At 41.3% G+C, this 24,476-nt stretch overlaps 1 protein-coding gene across 2 annotated transcripts in view; it reads left to right on the forward strand.

Annotated features, from left to right (window-relative positions):
• The window catches only part of SUMF1 (sulfatase modifying factor 1), a 96,397-nt gene that overhangs the window by 66,017 nt on the left and 5,904 nt on the right, over positions 1 to 24,476 (forward strand). For both annotated transcript variants that reach the window (XM_069084060.1, XM_069084061.1), the window contains one exon: positions 18,796 to 18,855. In XM_069084060.1, coding sequence (XP_068940161.1) covers positions 18,796 to 18,855 — 60 coding nt within the window. The remainder of the gene's footprint in view (positions 1 to 18,795; positions 18,856 to 24,476) is intronic.

A 24,476-nucleotide genomic window follows, 5' to 3' on the forward strand; every position in this document is an offset into this window, starting at 1 on the left:
GAGACAGATAGCGATTAAGTGACTTGCCTAGTAAGTATCTGAGGCCTTTTTTGAATAGTTCTTTCTGATTCCAGGAGTTCAAATCTGGCCTTGATTTGTAAATATTTGTAAAGTGCTTTGCAAATCTTAATGTGCTACGTAAATGCTAGCTGTTATTACTCTCTTCTAACTTCTGATTCATGCTGAAAATAAACATAAAATTCACAATGAACATCTTGTTTTATTTTTGCAAGTCTATTTTTTCCTTTCCTTCATGAGCCTGGTGTTTGGAGAATGTCTGTTGTATAACTTGCTGGGGGGTTTAGTGAATGACTTGTAAATTGTTCTCCTTACATTGGTTTGTTCGATATAAAGATTTTTATTAGTTGTTTCAGAGTTTATAGCTGCACAGGGAAAGAACTGCCATATGCTGCAAGGTTCGGGTCGTTTTAGAAACAGAAGACCAGCAAAATGCGTTGGGACAACAGGTGGAGCATTAAATTGAAGACTGAATAATTTACTCCTAATAAAATAGAACTCATTTATCTAGTGAGATGTACATATGACATCATTTGACTTTTGTATACTTGTGATTTATTTCTTTAGTGTAAATACGATTGCCTCCTTCCCACCCCCATTTATAAATCCCTGAACTGAGATTCCATTTCTTTTCAAGGTTGTACATCCAGAGTCAGGACCAGAATTCATGCCTCATGATTTTTTCCCCCACAACTGTTTTGCCATCTTTTGTGGTTATTAGTTGTCTTGATTGACATTGTATCTTAGTCAATAACAGACGCCAGGAAATCAGTAGGTTTGGAATCCCTAATTTTTCTTCTTTAAAAAAAGTTATTAATATCTTTTGTCTTTTACAGCATTTTTATTTCTACATATACATCTTCTTTCTCCCTGACCCAAAAAGCCATACCTTGTAACAAAGAATTTAAAAGAAAGGAAAAAAAGCAATTCCAATGTGTTACCTGAATCTGATAATATGTGCAGTGTTTCACACTGATGGTTTCCCATTTTTGCAAAGAAAGCAAGGAGATATATTTTCTCCTTTACTTTGTGACCAAACTTGATCATCGTAATTAGTATTCATTTATATTTTGTTGATTTGTCCATTTACATTGTTGAAGTCTGTATGTGTATATATAAATATATCTGCACACGTGATACATGTATACACACATAAATATATACACATGTGTATATACACACATGCATATATTTAATTTTTCTGGTTCTACTTAATTTCACTTTGTATCACTTCATGTAAATCTTCCCTTACTCCTGTGTTCTTCATATTTATTGTTTCTTACAAAGCAGTATTATACTATTCATGTACCACAGGTGGTTTAACCATCCCAAGCTGATACACACCTACCTGTTTCTAGACATTTACTTCTACAAAATTGTTGGTGTCAGCATCTTGCAATTTTTTTCTCTTTTTGACCTCCTTGGGGTGTGTATGTCTAGCAATAGGATCTCTGGGTCAGAGGATATGACCACTCTCATAATCTTCTTAGTATAATTCCAAACTGCTTTCCAAAATGGTGGAACCAAATCACAGCTCTGCCAACAGTGCATTAGTGTGTCCCAGGTATATTTCTAAAATGCATTGAGATCTTGTGTAAACAACTTAACTGTTCTCTGCTTCCATGCCTTGTCCATGAAACCAGTCACCAGGGTACAACAAACTAGGCAGTTGCTCCAGGACTGTGCTTCTGTGGAGACCAGGTGGCAGCCGGGCAAGGCAGGGCAGATAGTCCTGCCACCTGGTGCTAAAAAGGCAGGAGGGGTTCACAAACATACACTGGGTCTGCTTGCTTGGAAAGACCCTGCCCCTTCATACCTCCCTTCTGAACTCCAGTTATAGCTCTCAGGCATCGCACTGCCCTTTGGTGACATCTAGATAGCAACATTAAGGGTCTACTATGTGTAAAACATCTTTTCCCTTTCAGGGTTGTTCTTGGTGATCTTTTTACCTGAGTAAAAATGTACTTTGGGGTGGATATTAGGGTGCATGGGATAATTTTTTTTTCTTTTTTTTTCATTTTTTCAAATGCTTTATTAACTCTGATTTACATCATTCATTTCCATCAGATTTTGAGTTACAAATTTTCGCCCCGTTTTTCCCCTACCCACTGCCCCAAAATAGCAGTCCCACAGGATATCTCCTCCTCCAATCTGCTCTCTCCCATATTTTCTCCCACACCCTTTTCAACTTTTCCAGTAGGTCATGGTGGATCTCTGTGCCCCAATGCCTGTATATCTTATTTCCCAATTACATGTAAAATAGTATTAATAATAATATATATATATATATTTAAACATTTGATTTTAAAACTTTGAATTAAAGATTCATTCCTTTTCTCCCTTGTCACCCATCCTTACTGGGAAGATAAGCAGTTCATTATAGGTTGTACATGTGTAGCTAATGCAAAACAATAACATAGTAGATATATTGTAAAAGACTAACTATATTTCCCTCCCTCCTATCCCACCTCCCACTTGTTCTGTTCTCTACTTTGATCCTGTCCCTTTTCAAAAGTGAATGCTTCCAACTTCCCTCCCCCCCAGCCTGCCGTCCCCTCCATCATCCTGCCTCTGATCCCATTCCCCCCTACTCTCCTGTAGGGTGAGATACCCTATTTAGTGTGTATTTCATTCCTTCCCCAAGCCAAATTCAATGAGAATAAGGTTGACCCATTTCCTTTTGCCTTCCTGTTCTTCCCCTCCATTGTAACCATTTTCTCTAGCCTCTTCTGTATGAGATAGTTTACCCCATTCTGTCTCTCCCCATCTCCTCTCATTATATTCCTCTCTCACCTCTTAATTTCACCTTTTAAGTATCATCCCTTCCTGCTAAATTGGTCCTGTGCCCTATATCTATGTATACCTGTAAACATATATACACACTTTCACATATGTATATACCCTCATATATAGACATGTGTATATATATATATATATATATTATATATATATATATATTTCTATTCCCTTCAACTATTTTCGTATTGACAAAAGTTTCCTCGGTTACAATGATTGTTTTTCCATGTAGGAATGTTAATAGTTCAACTTTGACAAGTTCCTTATGATTTCTTTTACCTGTTTACCTTCTCATGCTTCTCTTGCTTCTTGTATCTGAATGTGAAATTTTCTATTCAACTTTGGTTTTTTCATCAAGAATGATTGAAAGTCCTCTATTCCACTGAATGACTATATTTTCCCTTGAAACGTGAGACTCAGTTTTGTTGGGTAGGTGATTCTTGGTTTTAATCCCAGCTCCTTTGACCTCCGGAATACATTATTCCAATCCCTTCGATCCCTCAGTGTAGAAGCTGCCAGATCCTGGGTTATCCTAATTGTGTTTCCACAATATTCAATTGTTTCTTCCTGGCTGCTTGTAACATTCTCCTTAATCTGGGAATTCCGGAACCTGGCTATAATATTCCTAGGAGTTTTCTTTTTTGGATCTTTCTCAGGAGGTGATCGTTGGATTCTTTCAGCCTCTGTTTTGCCCTCTGGTTCTAAAACGTCAGGGCAGTTTTCTTTGAGAACTTCCTGGAGGATGATTTCTAGGTTCTTACTTTGATCATGGCTTTCAGGTAGTCCAACAGTTTTTAAATTATCTCTCCTGGATCTATTTTCCAGGTCATTGGTTTTTCCCATGAGATATTTCACATTGCCTTCTATTCTTTCATTTGTTTGGATATGTTTAACAGCATCTTGATTTCTCATAAAGTCATTAGCTTCCATTTGCTCCAGTCTAATTCTGAAGCAATGATTCTCCTCATTGAGCTTTTGAGATTCTTTTTCTATCTGGCAAATTCGACTTTTTAAGGCATTCTTCTCCTCATTGGCTTTTTGAGCCTCTTTTGCCAATTGAGTTAGTCTATTTTTTAAGGTATTTTCCTCAGTCAGGCTGTTGACTCTCATTTCGTAATTTTCTTGCATCATTCTCATTTCTCTTCCTAATTTTTCCTCCACTTCACTTATCTGCTTCTTAAGGTCCTCTATGGCCTGTAACCAGCTCATATTTTCCTTTGAAGCTTTTGGTGCAGGAGTTCTGACTTCACTGTCTTCCTCCTGTCCCATGCTTTGCTCCTTTTTGTCCCCAAAATAGGAATCTAATGTTGTATTCTTCTGTCTGCTGTGTTTCCTTTGCCTGGTCATGTCGCCCCTCAGTCACTTGACCCCTGGACTTTTTGCCACAGTAGGACTCTGCCACCAGACAGGGGAGCTTTTGTCCCAAACGCTGGGGTTTTTTCAGCTGCCGGAGGTATTAGATTGGTGCCCTCTCTGAGACCTCCACAGGCTCTGGCAAGCTGTACACACACTCCAGGACCTCCACCCTAGACTGCAATCCAGATCCAAGCAGGATAAAGCAAGAGTGATTACCCCTCAGACTGGTCACTTGGTCCCCCTGTGCTCTGCAGGTCAGGAGCTGAAGCTGCCACGTGGAGCTGGCGTCTCATCGGCTTCTCGCCCTGGGGACAAAAGCTGATGTACTCCCACTTACTGGGTCCCATAGTGCAGACTGCACTGACCTCTCACTTTGTCCTTCGAATCTATATGTTGATAATTCTGGAAAAGGCCACAGCTGCTGCTGATCTGGAGTCCCTCTGGCCTGGGGCTGGTCAGGCCTGCCTTGGGGCTAAAGCCTCAGTGTGGATCTGGTCTTGGCTCCCAGAGCACTGTGCTGGCCAATTCCTGCCGGGCTGCCGGGCTGTCCTCAGTGGGAGGTTAGCTTCTCTGTGTCATTTTGTTGGTTCTGCAGCTCCAAAGTTTGTTCAGAGTCCCCTTTTTACATTGATTGGGGAAGGTGGAAGCCAGGCCCCTCAGAGGTCGTGCTTCTACTCTGCCATCTTGACTCCACTGTGCATGGGATAATTTGACATTTCTGTCAGGTCCAGGTCTCTAGGTTGTTGTTGGGAAGAATAAAAACAAAACATTCTGGGCCTTTCTAATCCTATTTCACTGACTTCACAAACATAGTTGGCCTCCTTTTCCTAAAAAGAAGACTTTTTGATCAGTCTGTCCCATGCGGCTGTCATTCTTTCTTTTCTCTTTCACTGCTAGACATATAAATAATACTAGAAGGCACAGCACCAATTTGAAATCTGTATCATGCTCTTTTTTCTTTTGAAGTGGTAGACACTTTTATGTCTTGCCTTCGTTAGCAGTGCTGTGGGAGAGGTAGCGATGAGCATGTGCGACTTTGCCCAGGAACACAGTCATTTACAGAGTTAGGTCCAGAACCCATATTTCTAGATGTTGAGATGTGGGCAGCTTTGAGTATCTTTGGGAGTGCATGACCCAAATGACCATTTACACTAACATGATAGAATTTTACACTGTGCTACACACATCTGAACAGCAGTTTAAAGAAAAGCTATAATGATAAGCAATGATTTAGGAGATGTGATTTGTTATGTTGGGCTGTAGTTTCTCCCAAATATATGCATTGAATTGAAGTTTGATAGAAAATGGGTTTTAAGATCATGAAAGTTCATCTCTAGAGTTCTTCTTTAGTATCACTATTTTGCTTCTTCCCTTTCTTTACTTAGTTGAAGTATTTTCAGCACTATTGATTTAATAAATTAAACTTCGAAGCAATCGCCTAATGCAGTGGTAAATAAAACAGTAATATAATAATACTTTAAGTGGCTATGGAGTCCTTTTTGTGAACTTTCATAGTATTATCTCCTGTTCTTCTCCCTTCCCTATAATGTAAAATGAAGCCATTGGGGAAGGTCATTTTATTGACAGGAAAATTGAAATAGCTCTGTTAAGTCTTTTTTTTTTTTTTACTAGACTAGTCTGGTTTTTAGATATTTCATTGTTTACAGCCCCACTGGGAATGAATAGACATATGGTATGAAATTCAGGCAACAGTATAGAGACAGATAGTTATTCAACAAGATGAGATCAGATTAAAAGTAAAGTATTCCATGAAATGTATATGCATATATATCTAACGCACCTATCCATCCTGATTGAGATCCATTATTCAAAAAATACTTCTCAGGTGCCTTTAAGCAAAGCACTGGGCTACATCTGGAGAAAGGTACAAAGATAATTAAGATACAGGAACTTGCATTTTAGTGGAGGAAGGAACGGGACCGACATTCCCAAATAGACTTTAGCTAAATAAATGCTCATATATTAGACTATCATCATGTAAGAAGGGGGAGCAAATAGAATGCTATCAGCGATGCATATGACTGGAAAAAACAAGGGTTGGTCATCTAGTGAGATCAAGGAATGAACCATGAACATTTGGTGTGCATCATTAACCATGTACTGTCAGGAAATCAGAATATTACAAACCATCTCCCACCCAACTCCTGCCCAAGAAGATTTATGGGAGGAGGTAGACAAGAGTCACATAGGAGAAAAAACCATGGATGGACTGAGATTTGTTTCACTGGAGAGAGAATTCATTTCGATGATCAAGGAACCACTGAATTAAGAGTGATAGAAAGTGCCTTTTGAACTAAGGAAAGATTACTTCTAATGGTAACATGGGAGGAGGGGCATAAACGATGTGTTCAATAGTCTCTTATTCCAAAAAGCTTATGAACTTGTTATTTATATATGTGGCTTTATTTAAAACGCCTCTTTAGTGATGTAGAAATGAACACAGATTTATCTGGTAGTTTGTAGCTACAAATAATTCTTCTTTTCATAGGCCCTGTCTTGATGCTCAGGGAAGGAGGTACATAAAAGCTAGTCTTTATCATGATGGATATTGTGTCTGCTGTGTACATTGTGCTAGCCCTTGGGGATACAAACAACAGGAGATGACAGGTAACCCTTTGAAGTGTGCAGAGTCTTTACATGTGATCTCACTTGATCTCATAACAATTGTCAAGGTAGCTATTGTTATTATACACATTTTAACAGATGGGGAAACTGAGGTATAGAGCATTTAAGTGACTCACCTAGGGTTCCACAGCTAGTAACTGCCTTAGGCAGGATTCAGATTCAGTTCTTCCTAATCCAAGTCTGACACTCTATCTACTATACCACCTATAGAATGTCTCGACAACAAAAATGAAACAGACTATCCTTTACAAACTTTTATTCAGGGAAAAATACTGAGGAACAGCAAACATAGCATTTAGCTTCCCAGCCTTAGTTTATATTGCCAGCACCCCTCTTCTATTAGATATGGGGGAACCACAAGATATATTGAAGAAATTGCCATTTGAGGGTTTTTTTTTTATAAGTTTCACCAAAGATGCAGTTTAATAAAAGCTTATTGCTTCAAACTTCTGTAACTTACTAATGGATAGGAATTGCAGAATGTGGAGACTATAAACCTGAAAAAATAAGGCTAAATGAAATCTTAAGTAAAACTAAATTCTAGCTATGATTTCCTCACCAGGCCATCAACCTTTGTCCCTCATTTCCTACGTTCCAGCCCAGCTTGGAGCCATTTCTAGAGTATGTAACACAACCACCCTCATTATTTTGTGACATATAAATCATGGGTTTGTAAAGATCCCCGAAGCACATGTAATCAATAAGCTGGAACTCTTGGTGAGGTTCTGCTTTTTGTTACAGTTGACATGTTGGTTTAGAATAAGGCTGTACTCAAGATACAGCTATGGAGCAAACAGTGATTACTCTCTATTTTCAAACTAATCCACCCCAGTTTGGAGCCCTTGGGCCATTTTTCTTTTGAGAGTAAGTTTGCAGGGAAGTGCTTTGAAATGATAGAAACATGATGCATTGTTTGAAATTGCATTGAGAAAGAAAATCACTATCATTTGTAGGAAATGGAAAATGATTCACTTTGTTAAAAGGATTCCAGTGTGTGTTCTCTTAATAGCTTCTTCCTACATTACAGTGTGTATGGAATAAAATAGACTAGTTATTAGCAACCAGGTGTGACACAGGCTTATGTTGTTCGAAAACAAACAAACCCCAACAAAACTGCCAACTGTTGGCTTAGTCATTGCAGACAACTCTTTACTTGAGGTTGACTCTTGCATTTCTTTCATTATAGAAATAGTGCTTTGAGCCATTCCATGGGCTTTGTCTAAAAGCAGGCTTTTTCTTTCTCTCACTTGGTCTTTTGGGGTCAGGATGATGACCAGGGGAAGAAGAGGTTAACAGTTAACAGTTAAGCACTCAGAGGGCTTGAGTTGAGACAACCTAAGTTAAAATTCTGCCCCAGAAACACACTATGTGACCTTGGCTAGGCACATCCTTCAGGTTCCGCTGGTATGGTCCCTTCTTCTGGCTCTTCATCTTTGATCCTATGATAATCCCTGGTCATGTTCACCTAAGTACCCTCTAGGTGGGGCGTCTTGCTGCATTCTCCTTGGTTTCCCCCATGAATCTGATCCCTGTCTTGGGTGAGAGCAATTTAACTCTCCTTCATTCTTCACACTTTCTTAGCATCATCACTGGTTTTCTCCTTCCCTCTCTCCCTAGATGTCCCTCCCTCTTCTAACTAAGGCTAATCTGCTTACTTGAGCCCATGAGTCCGTTTTGTTCAGCGTCTTCTAGGATGTGGGCTAGCCATTATCTCCTCTCTGTTGCCCAGCTCTGGTCTTCCCCCTTGACTCCTTTTGATATGTGTGTATGCAGGTGTGGAATTCAGACATGTTTTTTAAACAAGTGAAATAAGCCTTTGCAAAAGGCTTGAGAGAAATGCAGACCATTACTCTCTCACTTTTTTTGCTTTAGGGGGAAAAACTGGGGTAGGGGCTGGATATATGAATGAGTTCTTATGGGGAACTCTCAGGAAAGGCTTTTTTTTAGCAAAGCAGACAAGCATTTTCTTTGTACTTTTAGGGTTTTAGGAGTTGCTTGGGGGCACTGCGGCCTATTCAGGGTTATTCTGTTAGAATGGGTCAGATGTAGGACTCCAACCTAGATCTCCTGGCTTCTAGGCTGGCTTTCCATCCCTTATGTAGTAGATAGGGCACTGGACTTGGAGGGAAAATCCGAGTTCAAGTCCTGCCCCAGACACTTAGCTTTGTGACCCTAGGTGAGTTACTTAATGTCTCTCAGCCTCAGTTTCCTCATCTGTAAAACTAACATAGGTGCACCTAGTTCACAGGGTTGGGGTGAAGTCCAAATGGGATACCACATATAAGTGCTTTGCAGTGTAAGTTCATTGTTATTCCATGCTGATTCTCTTAGGAAAAAGAAATACACTTGGGAAAAGGCAATATTTGTGTTTCCTCAGAAGTTAAAGAATATGTTTGTTTTTAAACTGTTGCTCACGTTTGGTTTTGGGGCTTCAGCGTTTTTCCGTGGTGCACTCATGAACTACAAGTGGGTTTGTCAGCTATGAATTTCAGGGAGGAGATGAGAGGTTAAATGGAGGCTTTTACTGACCATGTGGAAAACACAGGACAGCCAGGAGCCAGCGTTGGATATTAAAGACTTAAGAATGCCAGACATTGGAGGGAAATGACTTGTTCTGGGGTATGCCAAGATGCGTTATCCACAGGGAAAGGGTGAGCTACCTGCCATCTCATTGTGAAGAGAGAGAGCAGATTAATGGTGCTCGGGACAGGAGCTCTCTTGTTCACTTAGCAGGAGTGAAATCAGCAATGTGGAAGAAATGCTGTTTTCTTTTTAGTAATAAAGGTAGCTCTAAGCTGGAGTGGGTTGGTTTTAAAGAGAGAATCTTGTTTGGGTTGGAAATGGTTCTCATGTTACTCTAACACTCTTCTAGAATTCAGAAACCCTCTCCTGAGGCAACCACAGGAGCCACTGTGTGGTTTGACTGGCATAGTGAAAGGGGCACCTTTTCCCCTGTGTTTTCCCTTCACCACAGTCCTGTAGGTCCATTCTCTAACCAGGGGTGAGATCTGCTTTTCCCCCCTCTTATTCTGGCTTGTATCTGGGTCTTCTTGCCTTGTGGCCACAGTGATGGGTGCCATCATTTCCTGGAGCTGTATTTGCTCCTTATTTATCTTTCGGAACAGATAGCTTTTCTTCCTGTTTCAAAACTTGAGCCTTGTGTACTTCCCATGGAGTTCCTGGCTCCAGTCTGAGGGGATACCTCCAGCCCCTTCGAGGAGAAGAAATGATGAGCAGGTGCTGAGTTCCAGGCTTAATGGGGTTTAGTTAAGCAGCTTCCCTTTCCTCCTCTCAGGTTCTCTTTTGAGAGTGCAGGTATTACCCCTCACCCAGAAATTGGCTTTCCAGAACTTTTACAATAGCAAAAATACTTTAAACAGACAGTAATAGCAGTTTCTACAACCTGCACTGCTCAGTAAGAGAAGAATTTTCCTCTTCCTGTCTCCCTCCCATTTCTTCCTCTCTCCCTTCCTTCTCCTTCCCTTTGCTCATTTTAACAAGGTGCAGCTATGAATTGTTGTTTGTCCTTTCTCTGAATGCTTCAGCTGTAGAGACTACATGTGTGGGGGGTTTATATGATTTGACAAGTTCAAGGGTTGGCCAGCCTTTGGCTACATGTCCCAGTATGCCTTTACTCTCATATGGGCAGAGATTATGGTGGGGCCTAGAGTGACCTTTCATACTTTTCTATTTCCCCTACCTTTTAAAGACAAAGCCCAGTTTGGTATACCTTAGGTGGTTTGGGATTTGTTTGTTTGTTTGTTTGTTTTGGTTTTGCTTGTGGCATTTTAGTGCCTGGGAAAAGACACTTTGAACTTTCTCTACAGGTCTGTTTGAAATTCCTCTAAATATATTTCAGAGTAATTATTGCTGTGTGCTGGACTTGGGTTGAGGAGCCACCTGTCTGAAGGTTAGAAAAGCTGTATTTAAAACATTTTTCAGATGTTCCCAAGATTGCTCGGTTTTCCAGAAATGTTAGAAAGTGAGGTCTGTTTGTTTTGGTGAAATTGAAATAACAAACCTTGGTCTTTCCTGAAGGTGGCTGTGGAATAGTGGACCACAGCCAAGGGGGCAGGCAGGCAGAAGCAAGTAAAGCTTCTCAAGGAGAAATTCACTCCCTAAATCCTGCAGTTCCTAAGAATGGATTGAAAATCCCTCTGATGGCAACATTGGCAATTTCAGCATGGTCTGAGGTGCAAGGTCATCTCTGTGACCTCTCATGCCAGCTGCTTTGTTAAGACAGTTTGGCTCACAGCTGGTGGAAGCACCTCACTTTATGCCCCAGTACCACGTTAAATGCCAGTGATACAAAGAAAGGCCAGAAACAGTCCATTAGGTGTCTACAAGCTATATTGGACCCAATCTGCATAGTTAGGTGATTTCTTCTGCTTTTTTTTCTAACAATATAGGAATAGAAGTAAAGGGAGCAAATGCTGACAGTAATCCAGGGTTGGGGTTTGGTTAGGCAACATTGCCAATACTTCGAGGGACTTAAGAGTAGAGGATAGTGTGGAGTCCCAGCTGGTTCATCAAGAGGTTTATAAGGAAGAGAGGAGAGCGTAGCCACTGTGGGGGTGATCGTCTGGGAGAGAACTGAAGGGTGGGAAAGACACTCTGAATTTTTACTATAGGTCAATTTGAAGTTCCTCTAAATATATTTCATTTAAATTTAAATAATTATTGCTGTGTGCTGAACTTAGCTTGAGTAGGCCCCACCCCTCCCCCAAAGCTGTATTTAAAATAGTTCCCCAAGGGGTTTATAGGGAAGAGAGAAGAGTGTAGGTTGTGCTGGGGAAAGACCTGAAGCATGGAAAGAGAAGTCAGAATAAAAACAAAGCTAGGGGAATAATAATTAGATAAAGGAATTTCAGCATTTCCAAATACGGAAGTGGAACACTTGTGGGTGATGGCAGGCCCCAGTATGACCTTCCCTGTGTGTAGCTGAGATGGCGGGAAGGAGTAGGTTATGGGAAGTGAGAGGATTGAAGAACTGGGAACTTTGATTATTTGAGGAAACATCAGTATCTAGTAATATATGTTGAAATATAGATGTGGAAGTCTCCTGGTATGAAGGCAGGAGTGGAAAGGAGAGGACTGTGAGCTAGGCATTGAATTCATTGAGGAAGGAAGGACAGTGACTCGGGGCTTGGTAAAGATGGGCCACCGGGATCTGGATTGAATGATAAATTTGGATGATCTCTTGTTCCCTGGCTTGAGGCCTGCCACTGGAGATGGCCGTGGGGGAGTGTTGAAACAAAGCTGAAGAATAAGAGGGCTGCATAGAGTTTGGGTGTTTCACAGTTAAGGTGATGTTTCACAAGGGCATTACTTTGCTTTGAGGGATGTTCTTTGAGAAACTAGGACAGATGGTCACTGTGATGGGTCACTGTGATGTTGGAATTCAAAGGCTGTAAGCCATCTGGCCTTTGTGGGCAGGTGAGGCCTTCAGGGAAATTGAGTTATCAAGAGATTGTTGTTGTTTTCTAAGAGACCATCTTGTGAGGTGGTCACTGAGTCCTCTGGACTAATTAATGGGGTTTGAAGGTATAAGATGAGGAAGAATGAGAAAGCAGGTTGAGTATACCTCTGGAAGGGTCCGGTATCAGTCTACTGCTTCTGAGAGAATAGAAACCTGGAATAGGGGCTGCCTGGTTTTCTGTTTCTTGGAATTTGCAGTAGATGTGAAAGCAGCTTCATTCTTGAGACCAAGGTTTTGTTTGTTTGTTTTATTTTTTAAAATGTAGATTGAATTTGTTGCTCCCCCTTCTACTTAATGGGTAGTGGTTCTGTTGGGCTCAAAGAAAAAACGAGGGGAGAAGGTTCATGTTTCCAAACTTGGGAGGGGTTCTACCAGAATCCTTGGGTGGTTGCAAGGACCCAGAACACTAGGGAGTACTGGAATCAAATGGGTTTCTTTAGAAAGAAAGCTGATGGTGGTTTTGAACAGAAGTCATTGTATTAGTGTAGTGGTGGCAGTCCTTTGACAGAGGCCAAAACTCTTTGTTTAATGTTCTAGAGGGAATATACTTTGTTATATTTAGAGATAGGTTCATCTCTATAATAAAGACTTAATGGAAGGGTAATGGAAATGGTGGCTGATCTTCAATGAGAGCTGCCTCTTTCTGCCAGTGGAACCAAACCATTGTGTTCTGGGCCTTTGTGTATGAGCTTCCCTGTTTTAAATCACATTCACATGTTCTTTAGAGTTGATGGATTTTTGTCTGGCTCTCAGCTCCTGTCTCTCCCTTCTGTTACATAGCAGGGGTCTCTTCTCTCGTTTTGACGTCAGAGACTATCACCACTGGCTAATCCTGTGAGGCTTCAGTTACTTAGGCATTTCCACCCGCTTGCTTGCTTCTCCTTAAACAAGCAGAACTTGCTTCCTTCTGGTTTACTTGCACTTTCCACGGCCTTACTTCTGTTGGAGGCTGTGCATTTGTGTTGCTAGGCTTTTATGCAGCCCCCATTTCCTGGTATTTTGAAATGGATCATGAGTCTCCCTCCAGTGACAATGAACATTACACCCAGAACTCCTGTCTGGGGTCCTATGCCCCAGGGACTCATGATTTCATTCCTCTTTTGGAGATCCGACAGCTGGCATTGAGCTCTTTTTATAATTACGCTATTAGTGTTGTGAAGTCCCATGCCTAGGGGACGTGGGGCATGGAGAATGAGAAATAAAAGGATTCTAGGCAGCCCAGTAATTTACCAGTGAGGAAACAGGCCAGAGATGAAGTGACATGTTTGCAGTTTTTGAGCTCCCAAGTGTCAGATCAGGGACTCACTCCATCGCTGTTTTCTGATTCTCACACATTCCTGTCAGAGTTGGATGAGACTTCTGAAGTCATTTAGGTAGCCCTGCCCTTCATTGAATAGGAATATGGTATAGAACGGGCATAGGGAGTGATCATTAGCTTCATCCTGAAGATCTCCAGTGAACAACCCCTTTCCCAGGTAGCCAACATCAGAAAAGCTTGAATCATTTAGAAAAGCTTTGTTTGTTTGTTTTTTAAATGGAATATACCAGCCCTTCCTACACTTCTCAGGAGCCAAGCTGATCTTTCACAAGATAGGTCTTCAATCACTTGAATACAAATATCACATTCTCTTCAAATCTTCTCTAAGGTTAAACATCACTAGTTCGTTCAAATGATTCATGCACAGAGTCTGGTTGCAATGCTTGGATACGTTCTCTGACCTTCCTAAAATGTAATTTCTGGAACTGAATACAGAGATCCAGGTATGATCTGACCCTGGCAAAGTAGAATGGAACTTCAAGTCTTAGGTCAGCTGCTGCCTCTCGGGGAGGCTTCCTCAGTTTCTGCATTCAACCTCAGATGGTATGTCCCTGTCTATGTCTGTTCATTGCTCAGTTACAATAGAACTTTCTTAAGGGCAAAGATGATTATTTTTTTGTCTGTGTTTCTAGTACTTAGTGTAGAGCCTAGCAATTAGAAGATATTAAATAAATGTTTATTAAGATGGATTGAGCAACAGCCTTATCTGTGTCTTTTTTTTTCTTTCTTTAAAAAAAAAAACCAAAACTATACCAGGCTGACTAATTGCATATGATTACATATGGAGAGGGAGTATCCAGAGCACGCAGGCAGCAGTATTGCTAAGTGTTTGAGTTACACTGAGTATAGCATTGAAGATTCAGGTCTGTTTCCTTCCTGTTTTGTGTGATTTGAAAAGCCCCAGTGTTCTGTGTTTTCCATTTCTTGAACTTTCTGGGTGAAGAGATGATCTATAATGTGTCTGTTTGCATAGACAGAAAGATGAAGTAGTTAATGACAGACAAGTACAGATGCACCATGTTCATACATTCTGCAGAAACAGCCTTCCTAGTGATAGGCAGACAGCCTTGACAGCGATTTGCCTGCTCTTTCCTTTGCATGTTTGAGATGAGACTTTTCCCCTTCAATTACATTTTTTCTTTTTTTCTGCAAAACTATGTGTTAGACATTTGTAATTATTACTTGCCTGTCATATTGTTGCCAAGAAATGGCTTTCTTTGTAAAACTCTGTGGACTGTTAGACTATTAACAAATGTATGTATGTGTATATGTATGTATGATATTGCATGTGTGTGCATACAGCATGTTCCAAAAGTTTTACTACAGTTTTACATCATTAAAGCTTTTACATACACACATGCATATACATGTAAGCTTTACTAATATGTATTACTGTGGTCCCGTTGGGACAGAAATGTTCATGGTAGAATTCATATCTGTTAATTGACGTTTTTGTTGAATTCAAAGGTCAGCTGACATTCTGTCTCTTTCCTTTTCTTCACTGCCAGATCTCTAGAAAAAGTAATCCCCACTCAGGGCTTCTCCTTCATCACCCCCTCATTTGTCAGCTCCCTTGGAAGTTTCTGCTTCCACCTTTCTAATGAAACTTCTTTCCAAAGGCCTTCCTAATGGAGAGATCAGAGGATCACAGAGAGCATCTGGGACGATTTGCACCAAACACACAAGTAGCCCATGTTCAGTCAGTGTGTCCTTGGCTCGCTTCTTTTCTTTGTCTGTTTGCTCACTTTAATATATCGTCTTTGCCTTTGACGTTTGCAGTTTCTTCTTTCACCAAATCTGTATCTCGAAGCCTTGACCCTGAACTTCAGTTTCATATTTCAGATGGGCATCTCCACTTGGATGTCTCATAACAGATCTACTCCTCCTAATCGCCCTGTTTCTCTTCATGGCGCCACCATACCATGGCTTAAAACATGGAAGGCATTATTGACTGCTCCCTTCCCCTCTTTCTTATTTAATCATTTGCCAAGTCCTGTCAATTTTACCTCTGACCCATCTCTTGAACCATCCCCTCTCCACTCACATCGTCACCACCTTAGTTCAGGCTCTTGCCTCCAGACTCTTCTCTCTCCAAACCATTGCTCACATAGCTGACAAAATAAGATCCGACCATGTCACTCATTCTCCACCCCCTCACCCCCAAACCCTTCAGTGACTCCCTCTTGGCTGTAGTGTAAAATACACACTTTGTAGCCTGGTAATCAAGGCCTCCAACATCTTGGCCACCTGGTAGGTGCTTAAGAAATGCTTGTCCTTGTGAGTGACTTGTAAATCTACATTTTCTACTTTGACCTCTCTATTGAATTCCAGTTTTTAATTTGTAATGTTCATACCCTCCTGGTGTCTCCAACGAAATGTCCTACCAGTCACCAGTCAGTCCACAAACATTTATGAAACATCTACTCCAGCCAAGTGCTGGGGATACAAAGGAAGTCAAAAGATGCCTTTGCTCTTAAGGAGCTCCCATTCTGATAGGGAGATAACATGCAAACAACCATGTATAAACAAGCTATAGACAGAGTAAGCTGGAGATAGTCAACAGAGAGAAGGCACCACCATTAAGGGAGATCAGGAAAGGCTACTTATAGGAGGTGGAATAACTGCAACTTGAAGAAAACCAAGGAAGCCAGAAGGCCAGGATGAGGAGGGAGAGCATTCTGGGCATGGGAGACAGGCACTGAAAATGCCCAGCTATGGAGATACCATGGTGTGTCTAGTTCATGAAACAGCAAGGAGGCTGATGTTGCTGGATCACAGGTTAACATGGAGGGGAGTGAGATGTAAGAAGACTGGAAGGTGTCAGAGGGGGCCAGATTATGAAGGACTTTGAATGCCAAGCAGAGGACTTTCTGTTTGATCCTAGAAGTGATAGGGAGCCACTGGAGTTTATTGAACAGGAGGGTGACATGGTCAGACTTAGGCAGTAGGAAGATTAATCTGAAAGCTGAGTGGAGGATGGACTGGACCAGTGCCTCAGAATCAGAATGTCTAAAACTGGACTCTACCTCCCTTTAAACCCTGACCTTCTGATTTCCCTGTTTCTATTTATGGTATAAAAAATTGCTTTTCTCATGCTAGAAAATAATGTCATCATCTTTGACTCCCTCCCTCCACAATATGATCAATTTGTCAAGTCCTAGCAATTTTACCTCTTTAATAAGTCTCATCTGTTTTCCTCCTTTTCATTTCTTCTTGTCACTCACACTTGCAAAAGTGTTTTTTCCCTAGAGCCCTTTTGAGGTTGGTAGAGGAGGTGCTTTCATCCCATTCTGCAGATAAGTAAACTGAAGCTTCTGGAGGCTGACTCTTTGATGTTCACTCAGCTGGCAGGTGTCCCTGCCCAATGCTCCGTCCACCACACCCCACTACCATCATCCCAGGTCAAGCTCCATTACCAGTCACTTAGATTGTTACGGGAGCTTCTTGTTAGCCTCCTCTCTTCCCTTGTCCAGCCTGTCCCATCTGCCACTACTCCATTTAGTTTTCCTGATGCCTAGACGGAGCCTGAGCTAAAGTCTCTCCTTCCTTTTGACTTTATCTGAATCCTTCTGAAGGACTTATTTTGCATTCTGGTTGCTTTTCCAGCTGTCCTTTCCATAACTAGTTTATATGCTCCTTGAGTGCAAGGAATGTGTGTCTTAATTAGGACAGTGACTTGCACATAGTGAGTGTTCATTAAACATGTGTTTAATTGCATCACATTTAATGTACTTGACTTTGAGTAAGTGTTGTGGTGGAGCTAAGAGGTTATCAATTAGTTTATTGCCACTTCATTGCCGAGGGATTAGAATTATGAACCTTACTCTGCTGATTCTGGTGAAGTGGTTTTTTTTTTTTTTTTAACATATCAGGTATGTGAAAGAAACACCTGCGCAGTTATTTTTTTAAAAATTCCCTACCTGTGAGCATCTTGTTGTATTTGTCTCACCAGTGGGAGACCTGAGGCACAAAGAATTTGTCCAGAACTAACAAACAGCTCAGCATTAAAGCTTAATTTTTATAATTGAGCCTTTGAGGAGTTACAGAATTCAATTTGTGATCTTTGATGAAATTCTATTAGTAGCAGCATTAAGCAGTAAAGAAAGATTAAAAAAAACCCAAAACTGGGCCTCGCCTGCCACAGGGAATATATTATTGCTTGGCGTGGGGCAGTTCCCCAGGAGCTGGAAAGGTTTCTGACAGGAATACTTATTTACCTAAGTAGATCAGCACAGATTTTACTAAACCTTTTCCCCTAATTGAAGTTTTCAAAGTCAGTGGCAGCTGTGCCTAGAATAGATGTGGTTCCTTACGTTTTTGACTCTTCTGACTCCCAGACCATATGTGATGGACGAGAGAGGGGACTGTCTTGTAGGGGGAATCCAGGCATCTCTTGCTTCTAGTAAACAAGTGGGCAGCTGTACGATTCTTCTTGTCATTCTGGACAAAGATTAGAAAGTGACTTTCCACCTGCTTCCCAGTCACCGCACATAGTGAGCTTGTATGAGCTATTTCTGCTCCATAGGCTGCTTTGCTACTGGTCCCTACTTCCTTTGAAAGCTCATCCCAGGGGTTACTTTCTACACAGCGCCTTTCTCTACCCTACTCCCCACCAGTGCCTTCCCCTGCCCAACAGTTACCTTGGTGTGTGTGTGTGTGTGTGTGTGTGTGTGTGTGTGTGTGTGTGACAGAGACAGAGCACATATGTCCATGTTGTCTTTTTGATAGAAGAGAGGCGAGGGACTGTTTAATTTTTGTTTTTGTATCCTCAGTGCCAGTGCCTTGGGTAGTGCCTAGTGTATAGTAGGTACTTAATATATGTTTGCTAGTTAAGTAATTGATTAATATAAAGTGACCAGCCTATGATTAAATGTTACAGTTAGTGATAGAGAAATTTAGAGTCAGGGAGGGGAGGCAGGAGCAATCACAGAAGGTTCAGAAATGGGAACTAGGTTGGGCCTTACAAGATTGATAGGATTTGCGTAGGAAGAGAATAGAAAACAGTGAACAGGGTCTGGGGCCAGAAAGAAGGAGGACCAGGTGTAGCCTGAGCAAAAGTTCCATATGCATGATATGCTCCAGGGAAACAGAAATGGATGGTTGGGCTGGAGTAGCCTCTCTTCACTTGACGATGGACAGTCTTGTTTTCTGGCCTGACCTCTTGTTCTCTTTCCATCCACAGAAAGGGCCCCCCTCTGGGAGTGACCGAGTGAAGAAAGGAGGATCATACATGTGCCATAAGGTAAAAGTCACCTGAGAAAATGCATGTATTTCATGACAGGCTTGTGGAGCAGCCAGGGCAGACTCCCATATGGGAGCCCAGCCTTAGCTCTCCTGCCGCTCACCCAAACCAAGCTGGCTTGTTTGTAGCCAGGAGGATGTGATGCAAAAGTCGAGGCTGTGAATGGCCTGGGGAGGTCCTGAGAGCCTAACAAAAGAAGAACACAGAAGATAAGTAGTACAGATTGCCCATGGGAATGCCAGATACTGTTTCTCTTCTGTTTGTTTTATCTGGAGATAGTCCTGTTTCTGAGACTCATTATAAATGGTGTGTACACTACTAACAGTTTATGCATCCCAGGGCTAACTAGCTGAATGACCTTGGGAAAGTCATCAAGCCCCTTTTCATCTGCAAAAAAAGAATTACATGTTTAGCCGGCCTCCTTTCTAGGCTATTATGCAGAAAGTGCTTTGTAAATCCCATAGCTCTCTAACTTTTACTACTTCTACTGTTACTGCAATCACCACCAGTACTACCAGCACTAATATTACTATTACTGCTACTACTGATATGACCAGCAGCACCACCACTGCTAGTGCCACTACCACCATCAGCTCTGCCACCACTGCCACTACCATCATCATCACTGCTACCATTACTACTACCACTACTGCCACTACCGCACTGCCACCACTGCCACTACCACCATCAGCTCTGCCACCACTGCCACTACCATTATTACCACAACTACCACCTTTACTACGACCAGTATTACAACTACCACCACCACAGAAGTTATGGTTGGTTTCCCTGAGTAGGACCAGTAGATTGTATTTGTTTACTAGGTTCTAGAAACTCTACTGAAATCTTTGGGATTAGACTGAGAATTCAACAAAAAAAGATACAGGTGGAAGACTTTGGAAACCCTCATTAGCTTAACTTTTAAAAGAATTCTCGATATAAATGTATGCCTTGTGAAACCTACATGATTTGTGGTGGGTTTTTATTCACGCTTCGGTTTTCTTCTTTGCTTTTTTTTTTTTTACCCTGTCAATGACAGGGCTACTCCTTTGTAGGAATAACTTGTGGCTCATGTGCCATAAGCAGAAGGAATTTGGAACATGAGTTGACCTGAAGTGAAGTAATGCTAACCCATATTTAGTACTTCACTGTTTGCAGAAGTCATTTCTTCACAGTAAGACTTGTAGGTAAATAATTCAAACATTCTTATCCTTGCTGTATGGATGAGGATAATGAAGGTAAGTGACTTGAACAGTCATAGCGCTATACTTTGACAGATCCATGACTCCAGTCCAGTGCTTTTTTTCATTTTACCACAGGCTCTTTCCCTGTTTTTCCCTTTAAGCTCTGTATTTTTAACGACCCAGGCCCTTCTCTTCTTCATGAAAAGATCGGGCTCTTTGCAAACGGTGATTTTGAGATGCTTTCTTTATTAATTCACTTAGTTCAGTTGATCTAAGACTCCTGAGAAACCTGGGATGGCCCACATTATTTTGCCAGTTAAGGAGAGACATTTGTGATGGGTGTGAGTTCAGTAGAAAAGAGGATGAGCCTACTCTCTTTAAATTGCCTACAGAAATTTCTTTCCATTTTATTTCCACATATGGGCTTGATGCTTATGCATGGAGGAGTACTGTAAATCTTTTAGTTCTGGATTGTAGGACCCGTTTTAAGAGTTATCTCTGACTGTTTATGGACCCAGCTGTGAGTACTTTGACTCTTCTATCAGATTAAATAAAACTTGTCCTCTGTTCAGCCTGTCTTTGTTGCCCATTGTTTGACCATCAACTGATTCTTCAGAGATTGATAGTCTATGAATAGTATCACGACATCAGTGGAAGAATATTATTCTTATTATTGTAACATGTCATTTTATTATATTAAAAAGGTGGCCCATTGCTTTGTATCTTTGAAAGTACTGGGAATTTTCTAAAGGCAATGCCGCCAGCTCTCCCTCCCAGTTCATTTCTCTGCCTAGTGTCTGGACAAGACACGTAACACTAATGGAAGAATTGTAAAGTTTGTCTGTCTAGCTGCATTGCCATTCTTCTTTGCCTTGGGTATTCCATTTCTTTTCCATTCATATTTTTTTGCATGATTATTGAGCTCATTTAGCAGGTTCTGTAGAGTTCTGGGGCATGATCAGTCAGTTCAATGTCATCCACTAACAGGAGTATCTGGAAGAGCTTACCATCCCTAGGGACTGTCTCTGCCTCTTCCATTTGACTTTGTAAACTAAAGATGATTCATCTTTGTAAATAACCCACCCAAGTGAATAGTCATTGATAAAGAGAAAGGAGAATAAGCTTGTCTTCCCCGAGCCGTCCAATTATTATTTTCCATTTCCTTAAAATGTTTTAAATTTACTTCTGTGCTTACATATTTTATCACCCAGTAGAACATAAACTCCTTTCGGGCAGAAATTGGTTTTTTATCCTTGTATCCATAGCATATAGGACAGTACTTGGCACATGGTAGGCACGTAATATTTGTAGAACTGAACTGGGTAAATCTCTGTGATTGTGTTTAACTCCCCTGTCAATCAGCATAAACTCTCTCTTGCATCATATGCTACTTTCTGACAAATATCTCTATCCCATGTTGTCTGGTCAAAAGATGCAGATTTCTTGCAAGGAGCCAAGGGTGTGTGTGTCATATTCTGTTCTTGTTGTCCTAAAAATTTCTCTATCGGGGAGGCTAGGTGGCACAGTGAATAGAGCACCAGTCCTGGAGTCAGGAGGACCTGGGTTTGGATCCGGCCTCAAACACTTAACACAAAAATTAGCCGTGTGACTATGGGCAAGTCACTTAACCTCAATTGCCCTCCAAAAAGCACACAAAAAAAAATTTCTCTATCGTGGAGGCCTTTTTCACAAAAATGAGGCTATCAGTGTATTGTTCTGCCTGATTTGGGAGCCCCGCCATTGGGAGATCATCCTCACCATTAGATCATTCCATTTCTGAGATCACGTTTTCAGCACCAATATCTGGCTCAGGTGAAATCAATGTCACATGTTAATTACCTATTTTGATTAAATTTATGCTGGAATGAATTTCTCTTCTTTTTCATGATTAATAAAGTGACCCAATTTTAAGATACCCAAAGACTTCTCATCCTAAAGAATCATTTCTTGTGCTAAAAGTGGATATTAAAAAAAAAGAACAACCCCACATACACACATAAATTACAATGGGAACATTCAGAATTAGGCCATGTAACTGCTTAATTACTTGATCCATTAGTTACCAAAGATTAGAATTTCAAGTGAACCATTTATCTCTAGAAAATGGATTTATGGTGTCACTTGCCATTGTTGGGTTAGGAGGGCAGGGGGAGGAGAGGATACAGATTCTCTTGTGATGACTGACAAGTGGCAAGATTTCTTCCCTCATTTACAAGTTGAATTCATGATCTTTCGGGTTAAAACAAAAACTGGAGAGAGGGGAAGAGGGGAGGGGGGTTTTAGCAGCTGACCTGATCCCGGGTGGTATCAGTCATTGAAACATGGCTTCTGTAGCCATGGGCTGGTTCTTCCTGCTCTGGTCACCCCACATATGCAGCTGCCTTTCGTGAAGGACATTGATGATGGAGCATGTCCAAAGGAGAGCAGTCAGGATGTTAGGGGTCTTGACTCCATGTGATATGAGGATCATTTGAAGGAGTTGGAAAAGTTTAGATTGGTGAAATGAAGACTGGGATGGGGGGATAGGGATGACTGTATTGAAGTACCATATTTGAAAGACTGTCACATGGAAGAGGGAAAAGACTGGCCCTGTTTGGTCCCAAAGGGAAAAATTGGAAATAATGCATAGAAATTGCAGAGAGCTAAATTAAGCTAAATTAAGGCCTGATGTCAATAATACTCCCCAAGTGGGCTGGGCCAGACAGCTGTTGGCTGGGTTTATTATGGTGGGATTCTTTTTGGAGGTATACATTAGACTAGATGGATGGCTGCTAAGGGCCCTTCCATCCCTGAAATTCTGTGATTCTGTGGGTACTTAAAGATTGTATCATGCTAACTGAATGTAAGTTTAAGTGAAGGGTAATATTTCCCTGGTGTAGTAAACAGAGAATGTGCATTCTCTGCCTTGTTGCACATGATCTCAAAATAGTTACAGGAAAAAAAAAAGCAAAACTGAATGAGAAAATGTGTGCTGACTTAGGAGGGAGAGACAGCATGGAGCAGTAGTTCTGGGCTTAGAGGACCTGGATTCAGACACTTCCCTGAGCAAGTCACTGAGCTTTCCTGAGCCTCAGTCTCCTCACCTGTAAAATAAGGAGGTCAGACTCCAGAGCTGTGATACTAAGTGCTCTCTTAAGTGACTTGTTCGAGGTTCATACAAGGGAGTATCTGAGGCAGGATTTGAATCCAAATCTCCCAGATTCCAAGACCAGTAACCTCTTCACTGCATCATTCTGTCTTTAAACTTGTAACACTATATACATTAGGACAGCTGAGAGAGGGATGAGAAAAAAGTCTTAAGTATGTTTTAAGCACCCTAAAAAAAAAAATCCTCTGGAAGTTCAAGATGGTAAAAAAAAAACAAAAAACAAAAAACTTGCTTTACTGTGGAAGTTATTCTGGAAGGTGGTGGTTGCATTTAGAAGATGATGAGTTCATCATGGAAGGCCTTTTTCCTATAGGTACCTGTAGAGTTTGATTCTAGGTGAGTGGGCTCCTAAGGATAGCTGTGACTCAGTAGAGCCCTCTTCTCTGGATTTGGATGTGCCCCTAATAAAATCGTGTCATCTCATGGCCATCCCCTCAGCCTGAACCCTCAGTGAAAGCCTTTTGTAACCCTGGCTTTAAGGTTCTTTTGTAATAGCAGCTTAGTAAAGGAGCTTTGCATTTACGCAGGTATTTGCAGCACCAGAAGGAGCTGATTAGAATCCCAAGAAGCCTGGGAAAGCAGCCATGATGACTTTGAGGCTTTCAAATCCCACCTATACCTGAATAGGCATCCTTTTTACACCATCTCTGAGAAGTAGTTACATAGCTTTTGCTTGAGTATTTCTAGAAAGGGGAACCTCCATCAGCCTCATTAGTTTTCTTCAAGCTGAAATCTGTATCTATACCTTCTCCCTGGTGCTTTAGGTTCTGCCTTTTGGGGCGAGAATTAAAAAGTCTGATTTTTTTTTTTCCTTTTTGGAGGGGGGAGGGCAGGGCATTTGGGGTTAAGTGACTTGCCCAAGGTCACATGGCTAGTAAGTGTTAAGTATCTGAGGTCGGATTTGAACTCAGGTCCTCCTGACTCCAGGGCCAGTGCTCTATTCACTGTGACACCTAGCTGCCCCCTGATTGTTCTTAAACATGGCAGGTCTTCACATACTTGGAAACTACTTGTCACTTGTTCCTGTTAAGCCTTCTGTCCTGCAGGTTAAACATGACCCATTCTTCCACTGATCCTTGTGTGCCACGTCCTCTCACCAGCCAGGTCACCTTCGTTTGGATGTGCCCCAGCTTGTCAGCATTGTCTCACAAACCTTCTGGGTTTGTGTGAATGTATAATTTTGACAGAAACGGGCAGAAACAATTTGAAGTGGGAAAATTAGCAATTCATCTTGGGAAGTCAGTCAAATGAGAGAGGATATCTGCATATACATAATTTCACAGGGACAT

The sequence above is a fragment of the Petaurus breviceps genome, unplaced genomic scaffold (genome assembly GCF_028583685.1).
Source record: "Petaurus breviceps papuanus isolate PSGF00001 unplaced genomic scaffold, PetGlider_PUasm1.0 174, whole genome shotgun sequence".
Taxonomy (NCBI): Eukaryota; Metazoa; Chordata; class Mammalia; order Diprotodontia; family Petauridae; genus Petaurus; species Petaurus breviceps.